Below are 27706 nucleotides of genomic sequence, written 5' to 3'. Positions count from 1 at the left end.
ATTTTTCAACCTATCTAATTAAATCTATGCGTTTTAAAATTTGATAATACCCACAAATATTTCATCTCTCGATTCTTATTTTGTTTTTGATAGTCATTTAATTATTGTTAGAAATGTCAAAATCTTATTATAATTGAAATTAAGGAAATATTTGTTATATCAATTGAATGAATTACAATTACTAATATTTTAGGGGTGATTTTATATGGTTGTACTATAATTTAATATCTAAATTAATTCAGCTCAAGAAATTTAAGATCTGACTAAAAACTAAGCTCAGGAATTTTAAGATCTATGTCAAAATTGTATTCATTAGTACTAAAATTTTGAACCAAACACACGAAATAGCTCTTGAAGATTAAGATCCGACTAAAACTAAGCTCAATTTTAGGTGAATATAAGAATTTATATGTAAAGTTTAACGAAAAGGCTTTATCATTGCTCTGATTTGATATATAATAGTGCATTTTTCAGTTTGTGATGATACTGAGTATTTCTTTTTGTTTTTCACTTATAATAATTCATTATACTTCTTTTTTTTTTTTTTTTTTTTTTTTTTTTTTTTGTAAATAATGAATTTATTGTTAACACTTTACATGTCATTGCAAGCTAATAAATTGATCTATAATATAGCTTTGTGTTTGTTATGTCAAGGCATCAACTAAGGGCATGTTCTCATTGACTGAACTGAAATGAACTGAGCTGAACTGAATTGAAATGAATATTTTATAAGAGAAGGAAATTAGGAGCTGAACTGAACTGAACTGAACTGAATTTCAACATAAGAGAACAGGCCTTAAGTGTAATATTTTTACCCCTTGTTGGCTTGTTCACTTGTAGTATTTTTCCCAATAATGTGTATCATGAACCTTCTTCTACACAATTCTCATCTCTCATCTCTCGATGCTAATTTTGTTTTTTATAATCATTTGGTAATTGAGACAAATATCAAAATCATATTATAATTAAAATAAGGGATTTTTTTATAGGAACGGAGGTCTATTACAGATTTTCTAATGCTAATTTTCTAATTCTGTATTCACTTGTAATTTAGTGATGGTATTGATTAGAAGATTATCATGGAGTGAAACTAAGACTAGTGGGTGTTGGTTTTTGTGATCTAATTAATTATTTGGTCAAAGAAAATTTAATTGACTATGATTAAAAAAAAAAAAAAAAAAAAAAAACACTTTAGTTTTGTGTTTGAATTTCTATGGAGCTCGTAATTTGGATAGTGTTGGCTTGTTGGATATTTTAATATGAACTTCTTGTTATTTCACATATATATATATATATATCATATATACTAGCTCCGTTATATATTAGTTGCAACTTTTGCCATTTAGGGGTGCTACATATTAGTTGCAACTTTTTATTTTTTTCCTTTTTAAGTAAGTTTTGACAATGAAAGTACAAAAATACCCTTACTAAAGAGCTCATAAACACAATTAACTACATAATTCATATTTCATTAAATTCCTAATCTAACTTATTTAACATAAGTTATGTCACCCAATTAAATCAAAAATCATTATCTCCCATCTTCATCTCCCACGAACAAATCAGACCACCGCAACACCCGCCTTTACCGTCGCCGTTGCTACATCTAACCACCGTAAATCATACCACCGCAACACCATCTTCAACGTTGTCGATGCTCATCACCACCGTCAAAGTCGCCTCCTCCTCCTGTGTTCCTATTTCTCTCTCTTCTTTTTTTTTGAAAAAAAAATCGTTTAGATCTAATGGTTTAAGGGGTGGGTGGGCTAGTTTGTGGTTGCTTGAGGCGATTTCTGGGTGGATTAGGGTGATTGAGGGTGGTTTCGTTGTGGTTCAGGGTGAGTAGGGGTAGTTTTTGAGCGATTTAGGTTGATTGTGGGTGGTTCTGGGGTTGAGTGAGGGTGTACGATTTCGAGGTGGTTTGAGTTGAGAAAGGGTAGTTTTAAGGTGGTTTGAGCTAAAAGGGGGTGGTTATGGGGTTTTCCGAGCTAAGAGAGGGTTTTACGGTTGTTCGTGTGTGTGTGGGTGCGTGGTTTCAGGGCCTATTATGGGTTGAGATGCGGTGGTTTAAGGCTATGACGTGGGTGGCTTCAAGGTGGGTGCTACGGCCGACGTTGGTGCGGTGGGTGCTGTTGGCTGACGGTTGTGTGGTGGGTGCTGTTGGTGGTGGTGGGTGTTGTTGGTGGTGGTGGGTAAATAATTAATTACCTTTACTTTCTCTCTCCTACCTTGCTTGATTACTTATCTTTGATTAATTAATCAACCATTATGAAATTTTGTCTTAAAATCCGTGTCGAGTTCAAAGTTGCAACTAATGAGAAACGGAGGTAGTATATATATATATATATATATACATACATATATACATATATATACATACATATATATGTATATATGTATGTGTATATGTATATATATATAAACATATATATGTGTGTATATATATATATATATACATATATATATATATACATATATATATATATATACTACTACTACTACAAAAAACCCCTATCGAGTCGCCTTTAAACCATCTTACACATCGCTTCAAGGGCGACACTACAGGCACCGATACAATAGGCACCCCTTTACGCATCGCCTATAACGTGACGTGTTAGGTTGGTTTATGAGTCGCCTTTTTCATTACAGGCGACGCGTTAGGTTGGTTTATGAGTCGTCTTTTTTGTTATAGTGTAACACCCTAGAAATTCATTTCTTTTAAAATACATGTTTTGCCCTGTTTAAAAATTTAAATAGGAATATCTAAGATATTACCGCCACCGTGAAAATGGTTAAGGCAACCATCAAAGACACACAGCGGAAGACTAATTTCAAAACCATTCAAAACAAGTCAACTTGAAAAGTCAACCAACGAAAGTAAAGTCAAAACCAAAGTCAAACGAAGTAAAATAAAACCATTTTACAACTTGGAACCATTGTAGGCCCTTATTAAAACCAAACCAACTTTAAAACTTTTGCGTTAGTCATGCATGATAATAATATCATAAATAATTAAAGCATTAAACACATCATATACTTGTAGAAACTAGCATGCACTACTACAAAAAAGGCCAAAGAGACCAGTTGAAAAAGGCCAAAGAGACTGCTTTCGAGGCGGTCTCTAGCTCAGTGGTCTCTTTGGCTAAGAGACCGCTTGTAAAGAGGCGGTCTTAAGTTGCTATACCAGAGACCGCTTTTCTGACAAAAACGGTCTCTTTAGGTGGTTGATATTTTGAAATTGTAGAAGCATAAGAGACTGTTTTTGTCAGAAAAGCGGTCTCTTGTATACCAAACTAAGACCACTTTTTTTACTTAGGCGGTCTCTCTTTTTGAAATAACTAAGACCACTTTCTTAGTTAGGCGGTCTCTCTTTTTTTAAAAAAAAGAATATACAGCGTTTGTGTAAAGACCATGCATGTATGATAACCGGTCTCAAATGGGTTATTTTTTTTTTTAAATTTATTTTCTTTCGAATAATCAAATTTTTAAATCCTAGCTACCTGCATGCTGCATTAAATTTTTGCGCCAAATGATTCCTGTTTTTTTTTTTTTAATCCAACCTGTAATCACCAAAAATAAACCTGTATATATATCCTGCTCAATATTATTAAATTGCACCAAAAATAATCCTTGAACCTGCTAATATATTATATACAAAGAGCATTCAAATATATATATAATATACAAATAAATGTGTACTCCAAAATAGAAGGCATATATATATATATATATATATATATATATATATATATATATATATATATATATATATATATATCCAACACAGTACTAATATATGTACACAGTAATAGCTAATTGCCAATGTATCAAAATAAAAAATGTAGAGATTTTTCAAGTATCAAGACTAACGGTATTCATGCTGTAATCACCAATCACTAAGGTTCTTCCGGCTCCTCGTGATCAAGAACATATTGAATCCATAAGTCTCTAATCTCGTCAATTTCTTCTGAAGAATATGTGCAAGGATCTTTGGGAAAGATCTAGAACATAAAGTTATGAAATAACAACAAATTAGATTACATTCATTTACAATTGAGCTAAAGAGCTACTTTGCCTACTTTCTTACTTAAAACCAGAATACAGAGCTATTAGCATATTATCAACAAACAAATTTCTCAGTCCAAAATTAGGTAGTACTTTACTAGTTTCCATTAATTACGTACTGACAATTAGTTCAACAAATCAGAAAGGAATAAACCAAAGCAGAAAATCTTACTAGTGAAATAACGTTCAGAAGCTAATTGCATGAGATTGAGAACATGCAAGCACGATGGTCACAGTATAAAAGTTATAGATTCTGTTCTAAGACAAGCAGCCTGAGCACTCTAGAATTTTACAAGTTAGGACTTCTAAGCCTCACTAATTGGCTTTCCACAAGAAATTTATTTATTCTTCTTACGCTGTGAAAACAGTGAGCATAGCCAATTCCAGCACAACAGCCAAAAATCAACCAAAACACCTCTTCCACAAATACGGAAATACTTTAGTTAACAATGATTGAGCTGACTTCTGGAACATCAAGAACAATGACAACAAGAGATACCAGATCCACTAAAGGTTGATCAATGATTAAAAAAAAATATGCAGCTTGCCCTCCTCTAAATTGACCAATGATCTATCAATAAATATAGTCTTCCAAACCTAAATATTAAAAAGCGGACCTATAACTGATGTCAATTCTCTTACTTTTGATTAAACTGTGATTTTCTTACCCAAGGAAGTCTGTAACGAAATAATCAAGGCCGCCTATTGTACACACATATCACAGGAGAAGGCAGCAAGTTCAGGAGGGAACAAGCAACACAAACAGGCCGAGCATACCACAAGACAAGCAACAACAACAGCCAGCAGCAGGGGACATGTAATCAGAACAGATTCACTTTTCAGAGCTTTCTTTTGGCACCAAGGGAAGAAGACAAATGTAGTTGTTATTAGTAATTAAGGCTAGTCACATGTAGTATGTTAGAAGAGACTTAAATAGCTAGAGGGGAGCAAAAGAGAAATTCATTCAGAAAAGTTGTAACATCTTAGTAGTAGCCTTAGTTGTAATAGAAAACTCTTCAAGCCTTTCGGCCAAATCAATTCAATCAACTGTCTTCTGCCTTATTGATCTTCTTGTTGCCTAGAATTTATCTGTGTAGAGCGCGCTTCGTTGCAAAGTCTCTTTGGAGTACAGAGTAAAAACTAATAGAAGCAACCGTGTCTAGATAGAAACAAGGTTACACTGAATGCATGTTGCCTGAAATCAGACTAATTACATCAGCATACAACCATCATGATGCAGAGATTCTTGTAAAATTACAGGTTTGATGATTTTTTTGGTGCTCCCCTGTTTTTTTTATTTGTTTCTTTGATACTAAATTGTAAAGGGTATATTGAATCATTTTTTCCCACTCCCGAATTTTAGAGAAAATGTCCAAAAATGAAGATCAAATGTTAAAAATCTTGGACTTGGTGTCTTTTGATGTTCAAATCAGTTCTGCTAGTGTCGAACTCACTTCTGTTCCTTCAATGTCAAGGCATTAGTCCTGTTAAAAGTAGGTTTAGATTGGAATCTGGTATTCAGTAGTGAAGGGCACGTCTTAGATAGATACCTCACACCTTTCAGTATGTGGCTCACACAGAGAAATGAATTTAGTTCTCTGGCTTAATGTAACTTAGTTATCAGAGCCTTCTTTGGATTAATGTAACTTAGTCATCTGAATTTGACTCATCAGAGCCTTCTCTAGCTTAATGTTACTTAGTTCCTCAGCACCTTCAAAAAATGAAACTCTCATAGTTTGATTATCTAAGGGCAGGACACCTTTTGTCATTTCTAGGAGAAGACTTATGGTGTAATTCTGTACTATGCTTGACTCAAACGCCATTTGAGATCAATGCATTGATAACTACATAGAGCAGTTTGTCACGACCCACACATTCCACCCCTCACTAGGGCCATTGGACGGGAGGCAACAATCGTGGCCAGGGGGAATGCCCTTGGTGCGCACTGGCTAGGCCAGAGACACCCTCCCCCTATAGAGCTTTATATTGCTCCAGTGCTGTCACCCTAGTGAACACCCAAGTGACAGTAACACAATAATGGGCTATTTGGGGACCCAAATGAAGTCCGATTTAGCCCAAATTTGGGGGTCCACCATTTTTAGGCCCAATGAACATCATGGTGGTGTTAGATTTTGAAGGAGAAGTCCGGAAGGTTCCAGAATACTCAAGGAGACTCGAGATGCATCCGGAAGCTTCTAGAACCTCCTAGGACATCCTTGAATCATCTGTAAATTCTAGAGTTGTGTAGATAATTCTAGAGTCTTGTACATAGAGGGAATGTACTAAAGAAATGTATAGAATACTCTAGAAAGGATTAGATCTAGAACCCTCCATTTGAGGAGGTTAGTGAAGGTTCTAGGCCATGCTTAGAACACTATAAATAGGGGACTTGGCCTTCATTTGGAGGCATCTCAGAAAATACTTGTAAACACTCTCTCTCAAGCTATCAAAGCATTCAAAATATTTATATCCTCTTGTGTTCTCAACATTCCTTAACTTTCGTTGCACACTCTTGCTTGAAGCATTTCGGGGTTAAGCCTTGACTAGCATCCGAGGGAGGGAAGTTAGTAGGCTAGCGTGCATAAGACTAGGGGGATTAGTCAGCACGTGACAAGTTGCTCACCAATACACAAGTATTCAAAATTTCCACAATAAAACTAGGAGTTTCTTTAATTAAACTTATTACCCTTTGATCCTTATCACTCTAATACTACCATACTGTCAAAATATGAAATAAGGAAATGGAAGCAATGAATCAATACTGAAAATTTAACACAAAACCAGCAATGCTACCAATTTACCATAATGTCATAAGATAAATGGCACAGAAATCGATAACATCACAAGAAAAAAATGAAAAAAGAAGCTTATGGCACATTATATGCTTTACAAATAACTGCATACACAAAGAATAACAACTTAAATGACATGTATGTTGAAAATACCTGCTCAGAAATCCATAATACTCTGTTCTGTATAATGTCCAGCATATAGCGACATACAAAGTAACCACAGTGCTTTGTGTATGCAGATTGTAGAGGACACTGATACAAAAAAATAACCATTAAAACAGTTTGGATCTGATTTTACACTACTAGGTATGAAATATGCTAAAAATAATAATGACTTACACGTGGTTGCTTCCACCCTATTTTTGGATTCTTTTTTATTTTCTTAATACTTTTCGATGCTTCATGCTGAATTTAACTATTCCCCTACAAAATCATTTCAAGATGGCACAGTTGCATTAATTTTGATTAGACAATAAAAAAAACACAAGAAGTTAACCAAGTGAATATTTTAGTAGTACATACTCATTGATGATTTTTTGTGCAAATGAGTTGATTTCGACTACTTCATCAGTAGGTCCAACTGGTTGCCCATAAATATTCAAGATAAGGTAAGGGCGTTCCTCCCTAGGACGAGCATGAACCTTAACCAATTTTGTTGGACCTCGATGCTTCTTTTTTGCAGGAACTGTGAAGGAAAAAGTTGTAAGTTAATACAATGTTATAACAAAAAGATTTATCAAATGACAAAAAAACTTTCCACAATCGAAAAAAAAAGTGTTGTACCTTCTTGTGGGCTTTTAGTTCTCAATCTCCTCGTCTATCGCTTCAGTTATATTTTCAATTACATTGTTGCCATCATCTACAGGTTGTTCATTTACAATGTCATTTGCACTACTAGAGATCAACTGGCCTTCATATGCCACTTCAAGGTTGGAAGTACTGTTTGTTTCATTGTCTTGAATCATATTCTCTGATTGATTTTTTCGTAGCTCACGAAAGGCAGTCAATGATCCAGGACGACAAAAAGTCTTTTGTTGATGTTTCTTTTGTGGCTGGAGAGCTTGTTTTCCTGATGGGTTATTTCCATTTTGGTGATCTCTTTGTTGAAACTTGCCTACTGAATTGACTGGAGGTAGCTCGGTATGGTTTTCCACACCATGTTTTGTGGTGTTCTGAACAAATGCAGCCATTGAGCCTGACTTGTTTGAAGAGCCCTGTGTTTAATTGCACATAAGAAAATATTAGAATATGAAGGCGACTAAATAAGAGTTGGTCCAAACACTAAGGCGACTGAATAAGACTGAAGATGACACATACATACCTTGCGAGAAGCCTTTTTGGTAGCAATATCCTTGACATGTGGCAGATGTGAAAGCGGTGGCATGCCTCTTGTTGACCCTCCACAAAATTTCCCACTCACAACAGCCTATAAAAATAGGTTTATTTATAATTTATATGGATAAATCAAACTAAGGGAGTTTATGACGGAATTACAATGTTACATAAGTAAAAAAAAAGGGGGGGGGGAGATGACAAAAATAATCTGTATACATGTATTTATGAGACTAACCTTACGTTTGCTTGTTATAGTACCAGAGTCAATTTCATCCTGGTTACCCTCATATTCAAGTATGTACTCATCATCATTTTCATCATCTTCATCTGAAAACAAATTATTGTCATCCCATGTGCTGATAGCATTAAGGGCATATGAAAAGGCTCGAGATTTATCATAAATTTGTGATGCCAAAGTTCCTTTTCCAGAAGTTGCCATAATGTCCGCGTTACGCTTCAGCTGCTCTAGTCTTTGCCTTTCATAATCTGTTATCACTTTTTTTTGAGGGATTGATTTAGCCTTAATCCCCTTCATCTACACATATGAAAAAAAAAATTATCTTATTAAAAAAATATTTAAACTTGTATGTTACAAGAGAAAAAAAAAAAAAAAAAAGAACAAGCCATAAGAAAAGGAAAAAACTAATAAAGTAATTTAATGTATCAATCAACATTGCATATAATAATTTTTTTTTAAAAAAAACAAGACATAACATAACATCCTACCATCAGAGAGTTCTGTAGGAAGGTTGTGAACAACATAAAACCAACCATTCTTGGTTAAGTCTTCCACATAGAAAACTTGTCGTGCCTGAGATGCTAAAATAAATGGTTCTCCCACACCAATGGTTCTATTCTTATTAACCAAAATAAATTCATCATTCATTTCTGAGTAAAACCACACACATCTAAATAAGACAACGCTAAATTGGCCATGGTATGATAGCTCAATGATATCTTCTATTGAACCATAATAAGCAACACTTCCCATTATAGGATTTTGATCTTCTATTGAACCATAATAAGCAACACTTCCCATTATGGTATGGACTCCATGGTTTTGTGATATAGAATTTGCATCACGCTTCATAGTGTGAAAGTGAAATCCATTCACAGAGTACCCAGTGTACCTTTTTGCCACATAAGAAGGACCTTTTGATAACCATTTCAAATGGTCTGGTACCACAGCACCTTGCTGAATCATGCAGGCAACTTTCTCCTTAAACCAAGCCATAAACTCCTTACTATGATTCTGAACAATATCCCATTTTCGTTTCCTATGGGAGCTTAAATTTGCCATGTGTTCACTGAAATATTAATAAAACTACACACATATTAGTATTGTAATTAATGATACGATGAAGATTGAGTCTATATATATGTAAATATGATATTGAGATTTTTTTATGAATAATTTTACCTGATGTATCTCTCAACTTCCTTGCAATCACAGTTGAATAACACGTATTGATGGGCTTGGTCCCATGTAATGTGATCAATCATAAATCCATATTGATTCTTCTTTGTGGGCTTTCCTTTCCCCCTAGTCGGTCGACCAATATTAGGAAGGAATGGTTGTGCGGTTTTTGACTTACCACTAGTTGAAGGAGTCTTTGGTCGATTTATGTATCTAGCACAAAATCGAAGACACTCTTTAGCCCAATATGCTTCTGCCATTGAGCCCTCAGGGCAAGCTTTGTTCCGAACATCATCCTTCAACTCATGAAGAAACCTCTCAATTGCATACATGCATCTATTACAAATAGGACCTCCAAGCCTGATTTCTTCCACCAAATGAACTGGTAAATGGACCATTACAGTGAAAAAAGCAGGTGGAAAAATCATTTCTAATTGACAAAGTGATTCAACTATCTGAGAATGAAGATTGTCAAGGTCTTTTGGGTCAATGGTTTTACCCCATATGCCTTTAAAAAACTGACAAAGTCTAATCAGCGGAGTTGCAACTTCCTTAGGTAAAGTTGCCTTTATTGCAATTGGAAGCAAGTAATGCATACAAAAATGAGCATCATGGCTCTTATATCCTGTTATCTTCCCCTCATTAACTTGCACACAACGAGCAATATTAGAAGCATACCCTTGAGGCAACTTTGCTTTCTTTATGGTTCGGCAAAACAAGCGCTTCTTCTCTAATGTCATCCAGAAGCGTGACCTTGGGATCTCTTCACGAAGGTCATCTATTTCAATAGGCTGAAGTTCTGGCAAAATTTTAAGAAATTTCAGATCACGACGAGCACACACATTGTCCTTGGTTTTCTTAGATATATCTAACAATGTTCCAATGATATTATCAAATTTTTTTTTTTCTATGTGCATCACGTCAAGATTATGTCGATTTGTAAAATGCTTCCAATAAGGAAGGCTAAACAAAATTGACAACTTTCTCCATGGAACATCATCATTGTGCTTTTTTTTGTTCGTCTTTCCAAAGTCATTGGGAAAATCTTGTAGTAAATCTTCAATTTCAGTACCTTTCAATCTAAAAGGTTCAGTTCTCTCCTCAATTTCTCCAAAAGTTCTCTTATCATGGCGCTGTGGGTTGAATCCAAAAATATACGATAATGCCAATAGCAAAATTTACGGCTATGGTCCAACCATTGTGATTCCATATCATAATGGCAGCAAGGACAAGCCCTTTTCCCCTTTGTGCTCCAACCAAACAACATTGCATAAGCTAGAAAATCACTGATCGTAGACAATAAAGCTGCATGCATCATAAACCTCTTATCAGTTGAAGCATCATATGTTTCTAGCCCAACCTCCCATAGCTCTTTTAGATCTTTGATTAGCGGTTGTAGATAGATATCAATATCATTGCCCGGGGATGAAGGGCCAGGAATAAGTAATGTTAACATTAAAAACTCGTGATTTGTAACCAGCCAGGGAGGTAAGTTATAATTTACCAAGATAACTGGCCAGGTACTATGTACGATGCTCATCGTGTGAAATGGGTTAAATCCATCAGTAGCCATACATAGCCTAACATTACGTGGATCTTCAGAAAACTTTGGATACAACTTATCAAAGTCCTTCCATGCTTGACCATCAGCAGGATGTTGTAAAAGTCCATCAGTTTCACGTCCATTTGCGTGCCATGTCATGTACCTTGCTGTCTCTTGGCACATAAATAGCCTTTGCAACCTTTTCTTGATGGGAAAATATCTTAGAATTTTGGCAGGTATTTTATGGGCCTTTTCATTTACCTGATCCTCGTCATTTGATTTCCATCTTGAAGTCTTACAAACATGGCAACTCGCTGCATTTTTATTTTCCTCCCAATACAACATGCAATCATTAGGGCATGCATCTATCTTCTCATAATCCAAGCCCAATACTTTTAAAGTATTTTTTGCATCATTAAAAGAAGAAGGTAGCTTTGCATCATCAGGCAATATATCCTTAAGAAACGCTAATAAAGCACCAACTGCAACATTGCTAACCTTATAATCACACTTGAAAATTGATAGTCGAATTGTAAAGGCAAGTTTTGTCATTTTCTTACAACCTGGATACAATTCTTGTTGCCCTTCTTCAATAAGTTTAAAAAACTTCTTTGCATCTTCATTTGGCCCCTCTTTGAAGGTATCACTTAACAAACCTTCTATGTCATCATTCACATCATTTATGTATTGGGGTACATCAGAATCAACTACTACATCTTTTCTTTCGATGTCCTCCCTTACATCTAACAATATGTCTGATCTAGGGACAAAACCGTTGCAAATCATATGCTCTTTAATAACATTCCTATTATGCCAATAACGATAGTGACAAATTTCACATGGACAACAAATTTGATCTCCTTGTGAGCTGGATGCAAAAGTCTTTTCTATATACTTATCAACTCCATTTTCATATTCATCACTCCATCTAGCAAATGTCCACCACTTTGTATTTACTTTATCCATTACTCTAGTTAAAGCCAAGAAAGAAAAAATAGATATTCTATTATTATATATAGCCAATTACAAAAATATAAATACAAAATTCACCCTACTAATGGTTATTTGCTTATCATTTTTTTATTCCAATAAATATATATTAAATATAATATAAATATAAAAAAAACAAGTGAGGGAGAACAACCACCAGAAACAACTGTATATGTACAATCATGCAATACATGAAACAATAAGAGAAAGTCACACTATGATTATAAAAGTATAAGTCAAACAAGAAGTAAGAACTAAGAGTTGGTCCAAATACTAATGCATAATTTAATAAATCTAAAGTCAACTATTTAATTAAATACATAATTATGCATCTAATTCCACCACAACCCAATCCTTCATGCTAGAATCAATACATAGTATATATGAAACAATAACAATACTCACATGTTTACAAATAAAAGTAATATTGCATAAATGATTTGGAGAATGAATTACCAATGATACAAAATAAGGTTGCTAACCAAGACTAGTATAAGAGTATCCAATATTAACATGGAGATATATGCATAACCCAATTTCATGTCCTAAACATGATACTAATCACAAGATCAAATATATTCTATACTCCATACTATTACTCAATGGATTAAACCCAAACTATTAGATAGTTACCTAGGCCAACTGAGGGAGTGTAGTGCTGCAAATACCGAAACTGACGTACTGCTTTACTCCTAATAAAGTGAATAGAAAACATAAATTCAATATGCATACAATTTGTTTAAAAAAATTGTCAAATTAATATATAGAATCAATAAACACTCATCGTAATTTTCGTTATCCAATTCCCCTTCCACGCAAATCAATAGAAAAAAACCATCTCATGGGCATTCGTATCCTACTAGTGTTTAAAGTCTTGTCTAAACCATTTTAAAAGGAACAATAATAGGGAGGCAATAAAAATAAAATAGAAGACATAACTTGGACACCATAATTAAAAAATATATAAACGAAAGTAATTGATAATTCAAATAATAATTTACCTTGAATGAGTGAAATTTCTCATCCCTGATAATTTCAAATATAGAGAGACTCTTTAATGCACACCAAACTTGATAATTTGTGAGGAAAGCATTTTGCTAAAAGAAAATAAGTCTCAAATTCCCAAAGAAAATTGCAAAATAGTACAACATCAATTTGTTCAAATGAGAATAAAAGATAACATATTATCCCACAATCTCGTCAAGGTCAGAGTACATGGATTTAATAACTCCAAGTTTCAAAAATTGAGAATTGATTAAGTGTAGAAACATGCATATATACATATATAACAACAACTTGACAATTCTCAACTATTGAGGTCGTAAATAAAAAATATATATATAAAAATAAAAGCACAACAATAAGAACTAAAAAGCTCAACTTGAAAAGGCTCAAGTTTGAAGCCTACGCAAATCTTCAATACTAAAAAAAACCAGCCCACCATTATTTTTTACTAAAATACAAACTCCACCTCTTGTATCTTTACAAAATCCTCAATTTAAAGGTTACTTTGACTATAATTCCCTGATTAATAGACCTCTAATCTACTATAATTTGGGTCAGATGTTCTTCTTATCAATAATTAAGTAATATAAAACAACAAGATTGTTTATACAGTAAAAAGAACAAAAGGTTGAAGATTTAGATAATTTTAATTAACAAAAACTTCAATCAATGAAAATTCTAGGTCAATTGAGCATGCAAATTTGCAAACAAAATATAATGTTAAAGAAATATTGAAACCTACATACTTAACTAGAAGCACAATACAAAGAGAGTTTGAAATTACCTGATAATTAATCTCCAAATGGATGCCGGAGCGCCAATGTCGACATCGTTCTGTATTGGGGGTTTTGAAAAGAGTTTGGTAATGGGAATTCTCTAGAATATATCTGAAGTTTGGTAAATGGGAAGTACTGTACTAGAGACTTAAGAATTTGAGACTAAAAGAAATGAGGGTTTTGAAATTTTGGGGAAAAAAAGCGCACAAAAAGTCCGGGGTATAGCGCGCAACTCCAAAAATTTTATACTCCTATTTTATTTTATCATCTCTTACCATCATATAATGCAACGGTTAAAGACCTAATGCCATGGCTAATTTTTAAACCGTTGCAAAAAACCGTAGCATTAGCCAAGACCGTTGCTACAAACAGTTGTATTATCTATAACCGTTGCAATAACTGTTGTATTAGCTTAGGTCGTTGCACTCAACCGTTGCAATACTCTTTAACCGTTGCTTAAGACCATTGCATTTGGTCGTTTATGTTGTAGTGCAAGCAACGGAATTTCAGTGCAGTCGCGTCGGCAGCCTTTAGGTGGAGGTGGACGGAGGTACGTCGGCAGCCTTAGCGCGGTCTCAAGCTAAGCCAAGGGAAGGAGAGTTTGATCGACACTAGAGTAAGCTAAGGGGGAAAAGCAAAAATTTCGAGCACAGAGAAAGCTAAGTGAAATAAATTATTTTAGGGATTTTGGCGGTTTAGAATTAGGAAAAGCAGAGACCGGTTATTACTTTCCACTGGTCTCTGCCAATTTTTAATTTGAAAAAATAAAAAAAAAAAAACACCTAGAGACCGGTTTTGTAAAACAATTGGTCTCAAACTATTTTAATTAAAATATTAGAATATTCTAAAATACCCCAAGAGACCGGTTATCTTTAAAAACTGGTCTTTTGAATTTGTTTTGAGACCGGTTTTTAATGGTGAATGGTCTCTTGGAACAAAGAGACCGCTTATGTAGTAAACAAGTCTATTATTTATGGTCTCTTTGGCCAATTTTGTAGTAGTGATGATTCGCTCTTCACTCATGCCCATTCATGAATATGTTTCATTATCACCTGAAAACCTCCTCTCTACTTGTCCCCACTACTCGCCATTAGAAAATGGGTCGTCGTAGGGCCAAAGTAGACATGGCCAAACACACAAACACACACAATCAGCAAAGTTGAGTACATAAGAGTAATTAAACACACTAACATGCTTTCACCTATCACCACACACTTATCTCATTGCACTTGTTTACAAGCACACACAACAATCAACAAGACACATTAACTAGACACTAAGTAATTCATTTAGCGTTGATTACGCATCGCACGGGTTTCCAACTATACCTCCCCCAAATAAATTGAGGTTAACTGACACGGGAGCTAACCGTGCCAACGACAAAACCACTCAAAGGTGGCGGAATTCCTGCGCATAATAATAAATAAAAAAGAATGTACAACATCCTGTACTCCATTAGAAGTTATGGTTAAATATAAAACTCTATAACTCCCTCCATTGTTCATACTCAAGGTATATACGTTCCAAAAGTTTTGGTGCGTAATCTCTTTCACTTTACGTTATTTACATGTTATTGGACTTAGTGACTAAATCAATCAACCATAATTATTCAATCAACCAAACATACCAATTTAATTCTTGAATAATTAGTGACCACATATTATTTAATGTTGAACCCTTTTTAATTCTACCTTAGTGTCAAAGACATGTTAAACGCATAAAGCGCCAAAAATCCTATCCCTCGGTGTTTAAAACACCTTAAGTGCACAAAGGCACCAACATACAATCCCTTGTGTATATAGACACTTATATAGCTTCTTCCTCATGCTTAAAGCATCAATAAAAATTATTTGAACCATAATAAAATTCCTTTTCAATATTCCTAACATAATTAAACATGTTGTTTAATTAATCATGCATTCTAACATGCCATAAATAAAAGTGTGGTTCAAACACAACATGCCCAAAATATAATTTTCCAATCCATAAACCATCACAAATAATTCATGCTTCACAATTCAATCATCAACACCATTAATTCACAATTCCATACATAAACCTTAGCATGATACTACTTGTAATTGATTGAAATCAAGCCTAGCATGATTCCACATCATCAAAATATGCTAAGTACGCGAACGTACCTCAAATAAACCCTTAAAGTAGCCGATTACACTACAACAATTCCCGAATTAAGTCTCCTACATAAAGGGAATATAATACTATATTAATTACCCTTGTATACACAATTTCCAGCAACTTAAACTCACTTTAAATAACTTATAATAATCTGAAAATTATTTTTAAACCCCTAATTAAACTCCTTTTTAATGGATAATCACACTCTTTTATTAAAAATCACAATTATACTACTTTGAATACAATTCCAACATTTTAAACTAATAAAAAATCCTTTAAAACATCATCAAAATACATCTTTATACTTAAATTATCCATAGAAACATTAAATTATCTCTTACCCTTTAAACTCAAGGATAAAATTTAAAGCATAAAAAAAAAACTTCGTTAAAAATCAAAAATTGCCCGAAAATCATATTTAGAGGCTGAATTTGGCCACGAGAGGGTGGTCCACACTACCATAGGTAGTGATTCTTTCTTAAAACGTTGTTTCCACACGAAAAACACTATTTTTTTTTTATCAAAATCGGAGGAGTTCAGAACCTGATCGGGATTAAAACGAGATTAATATTAACGAACATAAATCTAATAATTAAAACATGAATTTACGTGTTCAATATAATCTGGAATTAAGTTAAACTAATAAGTAGTTATAATCACCAAAATTTCAAATCATCATTACCAAAAAAGCCCTAAATCAATTATTCATAAAAACCCTAAAATCATGATTTTCAATAATTAAAAACCCTAGGTTATAAAATTTACAAAATCTGAAAATTATAAAGTTTAATCATCAAAATACAATTTGATACTAATTAAATTAATTTCAAACAATAAAATCAAAACCCATAAATCAATAATTATAATTACACAAATTAATAAAACAAAGGAGAGAGAAAATAAGACTAACCTTTTTGTGTGGGAAATTTTTGGGGATTCATGGGGTATTTATAGAGTAGAGAGTGTAGGGTTAAATTTGGGCTTATAAAAATGTGGGCTTGAGTTAAGGGATAGGGCTTAAGTTATGGGTTTTGGAATGGGTTATTCCAATAAGAGTATGTAGGAATAATTTACATTGCCCAATAATTAATAAACGTTTGGCCCAAAACGTATTTTACTTTTATAAAACTTTATATTTAAAATAATTTAACTCTTTAAAATATTTAATTAAAATATTTGAGCCCTTGACAATACATTTTATTAATACTTAAATACTTTATAAAAATACATAAAAATACGGGGTATTACATATAGGTGATGCGTTAGGTTGGTTTATGAGTCGCCTTTTTCATTATAGGCGACGCGTTAGGTGTATTTTATGAGTCCTCTGCTTTTTATGAGGCGATGCGTAAAGTAATTTCATGAAAAATATAATTCTTCAATAGCGATGCCCAAAATACAATATTTTTTTCTTTTTCCAAATTCACACTTGCTACTATAAATATAACCTATGTAGGACTTGAACCTACATCTATGTGCAATAGCACATTGCTCTACCATTTGAGCTAATAGGCTTTTGAAAACTTCTATGACAAAACTTCTATAAAACTAACATTATAAATATCAAGATAAACATATACATCCTAGAATAACAAAGACAAATGACAATAAGGTCCAAGCTCAGCGAAGAAACAACCAAACAACCACAAAATTCCACTAAGGTTCAATCCAATATATATATTTATATATACTATATATCTAAGGTTCAATAGTCAAGTCCAAGATTAAATTAATGGAGTTATGAATCAAGTCTGATTCTTGGCAAAGAAAAGTTAATTTAAAATATTTAATTATAGAAGATAATCAATTCTCCATCTCAAAGGTCATTGAGGACCCAGAATGAAATAATTAGTAAGAAGTATATAAAATACAGTGTGAGTAAACTAAAGAGCTAAGCAGCAATTGTGCACTTTATCAAATTATATCAAATGACATGAAATAACTGACATTTTGATTTTAGATTGAGAATTATATAAGAATAATCACAAATTCTAGAAATAGAGGAAGGAACTTAGTATAATTTTACCTTTAGTTAAATCAGGAAGACCAAAGACTGGAAAATTCACCTCTCTGTAATAACCAGCCAATATAGCATTGAACATACTTGCTGAAGGAACTTTCTTAATCTTTCCCACATCCTTCACACGGTATATGCATTATCAAACTACAGAGAGCAGCAAAAGATGAACTGGTAAATGAAGCAAAAGTAGACTAAAACAGGGAAATGAAAAATGAAGAATGGTGTGCATTTTAAAAACTCACATATTTCATTCTAACGTTCATGTTGATAATTTTTCTGATTGTCTCACTATTTGGCTTCAACTTATGACTACTAAGCATTGAATATATCTGACAACCTATTACAGAAATATTGACAGGGGAAAATACATTCAAATCAAGTACAAGATCAGGAAATTAATTCTACAGTGTTCCCTTTCTAAAAGACCAAAATTATAAGACAATGGCACACTACTATTCAAACAACCTCACAACTCACGTGAAACATGATGATGTCAAAACCTCCAAATAAGAGAAAACCGACTCACAACGAGACATGACCAATAAAACAATGTGATATTCCTTGCATATTACAGTGAATAACCCCTAAATTAATTATTGTAGTCTGCAATTCTACATTAATAGAGTTGTATACCCACTTTAAAACTCAGTTAATAGTGAATTCAGTTCCCACTTTAAAATTCAGTTAATAGTGAATTCAGTTCAAAGTGGCAAAGGTCAACCAATAATGAATTCGGTTCAAAGCAACGCAGTAACATATAGACCTACTACAGCTGTTCAAATTTTTTATGATCACAAAAATAATATGAGGTTCTGCTTAGATAACTCATGCATATATACAATACAAATAAACATTTTCAGCAACAAATTAAAGACCTCTTTCTGCCTTTTTATTCTTTGTTAAGGTACCAAACTTTAAAGCAAATGGATCATTGTTAAGGTACCAAAAAACAACAACAAATTAAACACCTCAAAATTCATTGAATGAGCTTCAGTTAGACAACAAAATTACCCAAAATAATGAAGTGAGGTTTACCTAAAACAAAGAAAATCAAATCAAAATGCACAAAATTAACAATTGTACCTCAGAATTATGGAACCCTAACCTAAGATTTAAGGTTTGGATCCATTAATTGAGCATAAAAAAACAGTGTAAATCATCAAATTTTGAACTGGGTATTCCTCAAATCTTGTAAACTCAATTCATGGAACACATAAAATACAATTAGAAAGTAAGGACTGTATTCAAGAGGAATCAATTACATCGTATTTAAAAATCTAAAAATAAAAATCAATAAATTAGGTGAAAAAATTTGGGTAAAAAACACTAAAACGCTAACCTTAGCATGCTCAAATGCTCAAACGAAATTACAAGGAGGTACGTTGCGGCTGGAGGAGGTGGAAGCACCGTGGTTGGAGGTGAAATCTATCGCGATTGTTGGAGGAGGTGGTAGCCGCTGCTTCTGTTGTTGGAGAAGTGGAAGTCGCCGTTATTGTTGGAGGAGATGCAAGCCCAGATCCATACTCTTCACAACCCGTATACATGGATATCTTCAGATCTATTATCTGAACCAAAAAAAAAAGCAACTACGTTACTCCGTAAGATCTAAATATTGCAGATATAATCAACGTTAAAAGATGGGTATTTGAAGAAACTCCTCATGCCCAAAAAAAATCAACCGAAACCCTAAAAATTGAAGCATCATTGTCGCCATCGTCGCCACCATCGCAACCACTAGTGAATAAGGAGAGAGAAGAAAGGTGAGAGTGGGCTAGCGGTGGTGAAGATGGCAGTGATCTAGTTAAGAATGAAGGAGGATGAGTGATAGAGATGAGATATTAGAGATAGAGATCGGCGACTGGGTGAGGGAGGCAAGAGAAAATGAGATAGGGAGAGGCGCAAGAGAGGGAGTCAGGGAGGTATCCCATGTGAGAAAATAAAAATAAAAACAAAACTGGGCATAGGTGTCGCTTGTAATAGTAAAAGACTATATGCGACTCGTAAAGTAATACTTTATGAGTCACACATAATGAAAGACGAGACGCGTATAGTTTATGTGTCGCCTGTTATAGTGTAGGTGATGTCTATTCCTTTCAACTCATTTTTAGATGTCTTTTATCTATCCTTAGGTGTCACATACTTTGTAAGAGGCGACTCCATAGGGTGTTTTTGTAATAGTGATATATATATATATGTTATTTTATATTTGCATGTTGTTGTTTTTTCAACCTCGATCCTTTCACTGTACTCAAGATTTATAAAATTCATGTTATTTTGATGTAAACCTCTTATTATTTCAATTTATATATATGTTATTTTTTTAAATAAGGACATGTTATTTTAATAAATGCATGTTTTTTTTTATACATGATGTTAAAGTAAATAAGTGATATATTATTATTTACTACAAAAATAATGAGAATAGGCAACACCTAAAATTGCAACACTAAAAAAACTATTACCCTTGATAACCTAAGGCAACAATTTTAAAATGTTATTATGAACCAAAATAATAAGACTAGATCCTTGTGCAACAATTAAAAAAGTGTTGCTATAGATCACTAAAGACAACAATCATTTAAAGTGTTGCTTTTCTCTTGGCTAAGGCAGCATGTTTAGAAAATATTGCTAGAAAAGATAACGACATTATAATTGTTACCTAACAATATGTCACTTATCATCTATGACATCAATTCATTGAATACACATCGTTAGTAAGTGTGTTGCCAACTATATGATGTTTAATCTAATTAAATGTTTAAACGAAAATCATGGGTTAACCCATTATATATTTATTTTTCTTATTTATTTCAAGGTAAATGAAGAAAAATTCTTTCTTAGAGCATTAGTAGAAAAAACCTCAATAGTAACGTCCCATTATTAATAGCTAACATATAATATTACGTCAGTTATTATATAAGAGTATAAGTAACTGACATGACCAATGTAGGTTACAAATAAATTAGCACTAGTAACGGGCATAGCCCAGGCCAATTACAAAAACTCAGTTAAAGAGAGTGTGACAAAACATTAGTTGTTTTTTTTTAAATTTATTTTTTATTTATTTAGAGAGCCACAGGAGCAGGTGATGAAAATCGATCCCAATATCCCATAGAACCGGATGGGAAGCCCTAACCATCTAGCTCTTACTCAAACCATCTAAGCAATCCCTCACTTTAACCAAATATTAGTAGCTGGCGCCTAGCGTAGAAAAGGCCCGCTACAAATATGTGGTCAAACCTTATTGACCTTAACGGGCTCAAGGAAAGCCAGTTACTGTGATGCCGCTTAGAGTCTTAGTTCTAAAAACACGCTCGCCTAACCTTTTCGGTTCTATTCATCCTCTTTAATTTGTAGACCATCTCATTTTTTCTTCTTCAACAATTCGTATGAACAAATCAAATTTCGAAAAAAAAAACCCTTGTCGGCCTTACCACCCATGTCAAAGTCACCAATTGCATCAGCGTTGATCTGATGTGGAGATCACCGGAGTTACAATTTTTCTCGGCTGATTAAATCAATCGAGTTGGTTGTTTTTCGAAGGATCCTAATGTAATAATAATTGACGTTGATCTGATAATCACCAAAGCTACTCCTTCCATGCATGATTTCAATCAGAATTGCTATTTGTTACTTGATTAATTTCGAATTGGATTGAATTCAGCAAAAGTACTTTCCATCGAGGTTCAAGGCGAGGTATGTAAATTTTCGAATTAGATCCCTTGTAAATATCCCTTTTCTTAATTCAAAAAAATCCCTAAAAATTGAAATGAATTTTGTTGTTGTCAGTTACTTGATTTGTTTGAATTAAAAATGCATGATTAAAAAACCTAATAAAAACCAATAAAATTAGGTTTCATGAATAATTTCAAATTAATTAAAGAAAAATTGAATGCGTTGGGGCTTTTGTGGTGCTGTTTTGTTTTTACAATCTTATACCGGAGTATAAACATTAATTACACATACTTGTATTTTATTAGCAATTAGTAACCTAAATTCCCCATAGATTGCATTGTATATTGAATTCGAATTCATATTGTCATTAATAATTAAAGTTCATTTCTTATTTCTGCATTATTTTCCTGAATTACAGGCAGAATATCTTCCATCTCAACAAGGTCAAGGGTCAAATAAAATTTCAAATTTTACAGGTAAAATTTTCAATTTTCTTACTTTATTTAAGAATTATACTGGAAAAATATTTAACTTCTTACTCCGTAGTATTTAGTGTTTGACTGCTATATTTTTGTTGCTGTTGTGGTGCGGTTGTGTGCGAGTGTTATGTGTGTCAGTATATTAGTACGCTCGAACCAGAAAATTGTGCTACAGCAATAAATAAATAATAATAAAAAAAAAACTAATACATTGTTGTCATTCTCCTGCCTTTTTGCTTCAGCTGTAAGTACTAGCCTTTTCATGGTTACCTTTTCACAATGAAGGATTAAAGGATTAAGTTGCTGAGTTGTATGTACTATATCTAAGTGTTGTTAAATACTTGGTATGTAATAGAGTAGCAACTGGGAATCTAGAGTTCTAGGCCTTGTGATAGGGTGTTACTCATACTTCTATATAATTTTCTGATGTTGTTTCAGCAGTTGGGAAACTAGACCTTGTGATAGTGTGATACTAACACCTTTGACATTATTTTTAAGTTGTTTTTTTCTCCCTTTTGCTATGTTCCAATTAGTCAAGTAATTGCAACAAGATTAGCTGTGTTAAGTTTATAGTGTATCTATTGATTTTGAGTTCTGATCTTGCAAGTAAGATTCATGTGAATAATGTTTTTCGTGGTCTAGTTTGTGATTGTATAACTTTCAATTTGAGGGTAGGGGTACTATAACCTGGTCTTGTAACCCTGTTAAGTACCAAAAAAAACTATTGGATCAACCAAAATTTTATGTGATTATCGCAAAAAACTAGACCAAGGTAAATCTGAATGACAATTAATCTTGTAGAATGTAAGGTTGATTACTTCAAAAGTTTTTTTTTTCTTGATTGTTTGTGTTTCTTGCTTTTTCAGAAACCAAAAATCAATGGGCTCGTGATGATCCTTCTCCTCTTGTTATCTACAACCTTCTGTTATAGTAGCTTCGATTATGGCCTATTCAGCAGCGTAAGTCTCAAAGACTCTAACTTCTACTTTTCTTTTTCATTCAATTGTTTTATGCAAAACGATTTTAGCAGTCTTATGAAAATTATTGTTGAGTGATTTAAAACATAAGTCCACTTTCCACTTTAGCTTTCAAGAGTAGAATACATGCACTATCTTTGGTTTGCTCTTCTTAAATAAAAATTTTAGAAAAATATTGATGCAGGTTACTTTGTCGTCTTTGCTTCCAAAGAATAATTGCTTAGAGTATTTACTTTCCTAATAGAAGTACCTCATTCATGAAAATATTGAGAATGTAATTAATTTGGTAATGTTTTTTAATTTGGGGTGTCTAATTGGAGCTTTGGACACTAAAGTCCATATTATGTGAGCGTCCCGCGCCCCTCTTTGCTGCCCCCCCCCCAAAAAAAAGTAACTTACATTTTATCTTACAATGAAACCTTGACTTAATTAAGTTATCTCAAGTTAAATAAATTCCTCACGTTAGATGATTAATGAAAATATTATATCTTGCAGTTTTTCCTTGTCATGATGCTTTCATTTTTTAGAGTTAAAGATGCTTTCATATCATTCTATTGTTGTATTATGTTGTTATATCGAAGAGGTTGATGCTTCAGTTTGGTGCTTGTTCAAGAGAGATGATAATATCCCTATTTCTCTAGATTTAAACTATATCAAGAGTGAGGCAAAAATATTGTCCATATCCCACACCTCAAGGGTTTTCATTAACCACTCGTGATTTGATCTTGTGTTGCACATTTATCATTAGATTCTCAATACCGGTATTTTTTTTCTTATAAAGTTCTGTAGCAACTTCCTAGCAGGAACCTCTAGCCACAAGCCGAAGCATATTGGAGTAATTTAATTTCTAGCTTAACTCGGATAAATATATGCTGAATTCTTTTACTACATTGTGAAATTTATGTCATGCTTTATCTTTGTTAAGAATTTGAATTATTTAAAATAATTTTTGATAACTATATTATTCTTTAACTTTGTTATTTAATTGGTATTACAGGGTGTAAAGTACATGGAAGTGAAATATATATTGAAGACAAAGACAAAGAGTTGCTCTATTCTTTGGACATTACAACCCCTTCCTCTTGTACTGCAATAGATACAAACAATTAGTAGTACTAATAATGTACTAAATTGTGAATCTATTTAGGATCTTAAGGGTATAGACTATAGATACATGATGTAGTGATATTTCATTATATAATGTTTATGGGATTTAGATGAGTTTACATGTGCTATGTTATAAAATTATATTACATCTATATTGATGTTCGGCTTACCTTTAGACTTATTGTTGTCTATTGTTGAGTTCACATGTTGATTCATTTTAATTTTTACCATGTTACTCTTTGAGATATTTGGCAACACATTTATATTATTACTAACAAATATAATAGGTGAAAGGTTGTTATATATTATAACATAAAGAGATAGTTTTGAATTGTTTCCTAAGGCTGCAACAATTTTTACTTGTTGTCTTTGTACAATTGTTGCCTTTGTACAATTGTTGCCTTAGCTGTCATTTTACCTTGGCTTTAAGAATTGTTGTTTTGAATAAAAATGTGTTGTCTTATGAATAGACTACGGGGGCATAAACTACACCTCATATGTGTTGCCTTAGCTACAAGACAACACTTTTTTTTATATTAGGCAATGGTTTTTCAGTGTTCCCTTTGGGTATGGAGTAGTGGAATACCGTAATCCAGGAGTATATCTAATATATAATTGTAGAGTAAGTGAATGAGGAGCCTCTAAGACCTCATTCCTCAACTCTCATGCATTAGGATTTCTTTTTTGGTTTTTTTTTTTTTTTTTTAAGAAAAAAATAACTACCAATCCCACTACTTTATTTATTATTATTATTTTTTAAAATCAATAACTACTCCATTCACTATTTCCTTTTTGTTTTTCTTTTTGTTTTCTTTTTTCCAAATGGACTACTACTAACATTTCACTTTTATGACATGCATTATTAGCACAATTATACAATTCTTTTATCAACAATTCAATATAGCACTCAAAATCCCCAACATTTCATTTTTTTAAAAACACTACGTACTAACATTTCACTTTATTTTATGAGTTTTTTTTTTGGTACATAGTATAATATATGTCATGCATTAGCACGAGAATACATTTCCTTTATCAACAATTCACTATAGTACTCTAAATCCCCAACCCTTCAATTATATACATTTTTTTAGAGACTACCCTCCAAACATTTTCCACATCTTTAATCATCAAAAAAAAAAAATGTACAATTGGCCTCACCAAATAACTACTTGCAACAGAACAAAGTATGTAACCCCTAGAGCAAGACACTCTAACTGAGTAACACGAGTAACCCCTATAACACTGAACGGGTAACCTCGGTCTATAACTTTGAAAAAGTAAACCCCATAATAGCATTGCATGGCCACCGACATAAAAGAGTAAGACCCTGTTTTTTAAGCTTCTAAGCAAAGCATAGAATATCATATTTCAGCATAGCACAGCAGGTGTCAACACATTATTAATACGATTTTTAATACTCAATACAACAGAGCTAATTAGGGTTCAACAGAACCGACCAGTCCAAAATCAACCATTATAGCTCAAGTCTAAATTACAACATCAAAATCAGCTTTTCATATTTTAAATAATTTTTTTTTCTTATATATCCCGTGCATTTTGCACGGGTACACTCTAGTAATATTAATTGAATAATAAGGGAGAATATAGAAGATAGAATTTGTAAAGAACAGTAACTAAATCGATTCAATTCTCTACACTGATTCACGAAAATACAAGGTATTATTAAAGCCAAAGAAAATAGCAAACTAATAAGGGGCGTATGATCACATAATCAACCAAATGTGTAACTACGATATAACTCAACAGTAATCATTAATCTAAATTTTTGATTGTATGGTTTCAAGATGAAATGGTGAAACAATCGTTTGATTGTATGGTTTAAAATTTCCTGATGAATTAAAAAGTATTAACGATTTCTATTTACTTATTCTACTAATATTAGGACAAGTCCAAACGTATATTAATCAAACAAAAATTGAGTCCATCAATCTAAATGTTACATAAGTAATACTTTTATGTTTAATAAACAGTAATAAAATCAAATGATACTGCTTTGAAAAAAAAAATCAAATGATACAATAAAAAAGGCAATTAAAAGAAATGTTAAAGGAACAACTCAACCAAAAGCTTAAGCTGATGGTTGAGGCCCAGGAATATGTTTTACAACTTTAAGGGCTCGCAAACTCCAACACCAGGTGGAAGCTCAAGCTCTTGGGTGTTAACACCAGCAACAGGAGACAGCGTACGAGTATCGACGCAGCTCATTCCGTCACAACATTTATACTGACCGTAAGGCTCACATAGATGATTAATTCTTCGACACTCATCAGTTGATGATGGTTGTTCGCCTAAAGGTAAACATGAACCAACAGCAGCAGGAAGGATTGGATCTCCCAAAATGCAATTTAATCCTTTGCAACAAGTGTAATCACCGTAAGCTAAACACAGTTCAGTTACGTTCCTACACATGGGCGACGGCCTTGGTGGTGGTGGCTGTTCATAGTATCTGGCAGACTCGTAATTTGTTGCCAAGGTTGGAACTGGAAGTATTAAAAACATGAGAATCAAACGTTTTACTTGTATATAAACAGTGATATGTTATTCAGACTCTTCATTTTAACTTAAATGGTATATGTTTCATAGCATTTCAAATTGTACCATGTAACCTTTTGTTTTATGTGATCATCTTATGTAACCCTAACTTTTGCATTACTTCCTGAGATGACACTAAAATTGCATAACATCATTAAAATGGGTGGAAAAGAAAAACATTGTTACAAGTAATAATCAAAATATATATGTAAATAAAATTATAAATAAATAAAAACAAAATTTGTATTAGGAAAAAGGAAGGAATAATTAGGAAGATTAAAAGGAGTTATTTATCTTCGTTTATCTTTTCATTTGAACTATTTTAATTTAAAAATAATAAAGTTAAATTCTTTCAAAAGAAATTATGAAATTAATTAACGGAGTTATATTTTCCATCCAATTTATTAAGCTTTTACAAGTTTAAGGTTATATGAGACAGTAGTAATGTAAAAGTCAGGATTATATTATATAAGAAAAACGCATAGACAAGGTTACATGGTTTAATTTTCCTTTATATACACTTTCTAACAAATTAGACCTCTTTGACCATCAATTTATATATGCAATAATTAATTAAAAAATTTAATATTAATTATATTTTGAAATATATAATGAAACCAATCTCATAGAGAATAGAGAGGTAAGGAGCAAGAACTAACAGCTTATGTATTAGATCAAACTTAAGAAAGTACTGAGTATATGAATATGATATCTATATTAAGGTAGGATGGGATATCTACCTGATATAGTAAGAAAACAAGCCATTAACATAACGACCGCGATAACGAAGTTGATGGAAGAAGCTTTCCCCATTTGTGATCAAATATGCT

The 27706-nt window shown here is 32.9% G+C and overlaps 2 protein-coding genes across 3 annotated transcripts; both read right to left on the bottom strand.

Moving 5' to 3' along the window:
• Positions 1–3784: 3784 nt before the first annotated feature.
• LOC110723789 lies at positions 3785–14160 on the bottom strand. 2 transcript variants are annotated; one of them, XM_021903161.1, is made up of 9 exons: positions 13932–14160; positions 12776–12834; positions 8428–8727; positions 8179–8283; positions 7641–8071; positions 7380–7542; positions 7197–7280; positions 7011–7109; positions 3785–4001 (listed from the first exon to the last, which is right to left on the bottom strand). In XM_021903161.1, exons 3-5 carry the CDS (start codon positions 8725–8727, stop codon positions 7655–7657), a joined length of 822 nt encoding a protein of 273 aa, XP_021758853.1. In that variant the 5' UTR covers positions 12776–12834; positions 13932–14160; the 3' UTR covers positions 3785–4001; positions 7011–7109; positions 7197–7280; positions 7380–7542; positions 7641–7654. The 2 variants fall into 2 exon arrangements, with proteins under 2 accessions (XP_021758853.1, XP_021758854.1); XM_021903162.1 differs by lacking the exon at positions 12776–12834.
• LOC110723526 lies at positions 8860–12118 on the bottom strand. The gene is made up of 3 exons (XM_021902878.1): positions 10844–12118; positions 9613–10742; positions 8860–9499 (listed from the first exon to the last, which is right to left on the bottom strand). Exons 1-3 carry the CDS (start codon positions 12116–12118, stop codon positions 8860–8862), a joined length of 3045 nt encoding a protein of 1014 aa, XP_021758570.1.
• Positions 14161–27706: the final 13546 nt, after the last annotated feature.

Source organism: Chenopodium quinoa, unplaced genomic scaffold, assembly GCF_001683475.1.
Source record: "Chenopodium quinoa cultivar QQ74 unplaced genomic scaffold, ASM168347v1, whole genome shotgun sequence".
NCBI classification, from domain to species: domain Eukaryota; kingdom Viridiplantae; phylum Streptophyta; class Magnoliopsida; order Caryophyllales; family Amaranthaceae; genus Chenopodium; species Chenopodium quinoa.
The sequence above is the reverse complement of the archived record's forward strand: the minus strand, read 5'-3'. Positions and strand labels throughout refer to the sequence as shown.

Coding starts and splice junctions, on each gene's coding strand:
- LOC110723789 (XM_021903161.1), bottom strand. CDS start 8,727: ATGAAGGGGATTAAGGCTAAATCAATCCCTCAAAAAAAAGTGATAACA. Junction 8,284..8,427: donor CTATAACAAGCAAACGTAAG/GTTAGTCTCATA, acceptor CTATTTTTATAG/GCTGTTGTGAGTGGGAAATT. Junction 8,072..8,178: donor CCAAAAAGGCTTCTCGCAAG/GTATGTATGTGT, acceptor AATTAAACACAG/GGCTCTTCAAACAAGTCAGG.
- LOC110723526 (XM_021902878.1), bottom strand. CDS start 12,118: ATGGATAAAGTAAATACAAAGTGGTGGACATTTGCTAGATGGAGTGAT. Junction 10,743..10,843: donor GGAGCACAAAGGGGAAAAGG/GCTTGTCCTTGC, acceptor TTCAACCCACAG/CGCCATGATAAGAGAACTTT. Junction 9,500..9,612: donor GAAGTTGAGAGATACATCAG/GTAAAATTATTC, acceptor TTAATATTTCAG/TGAACACATGGCAAATTTAA.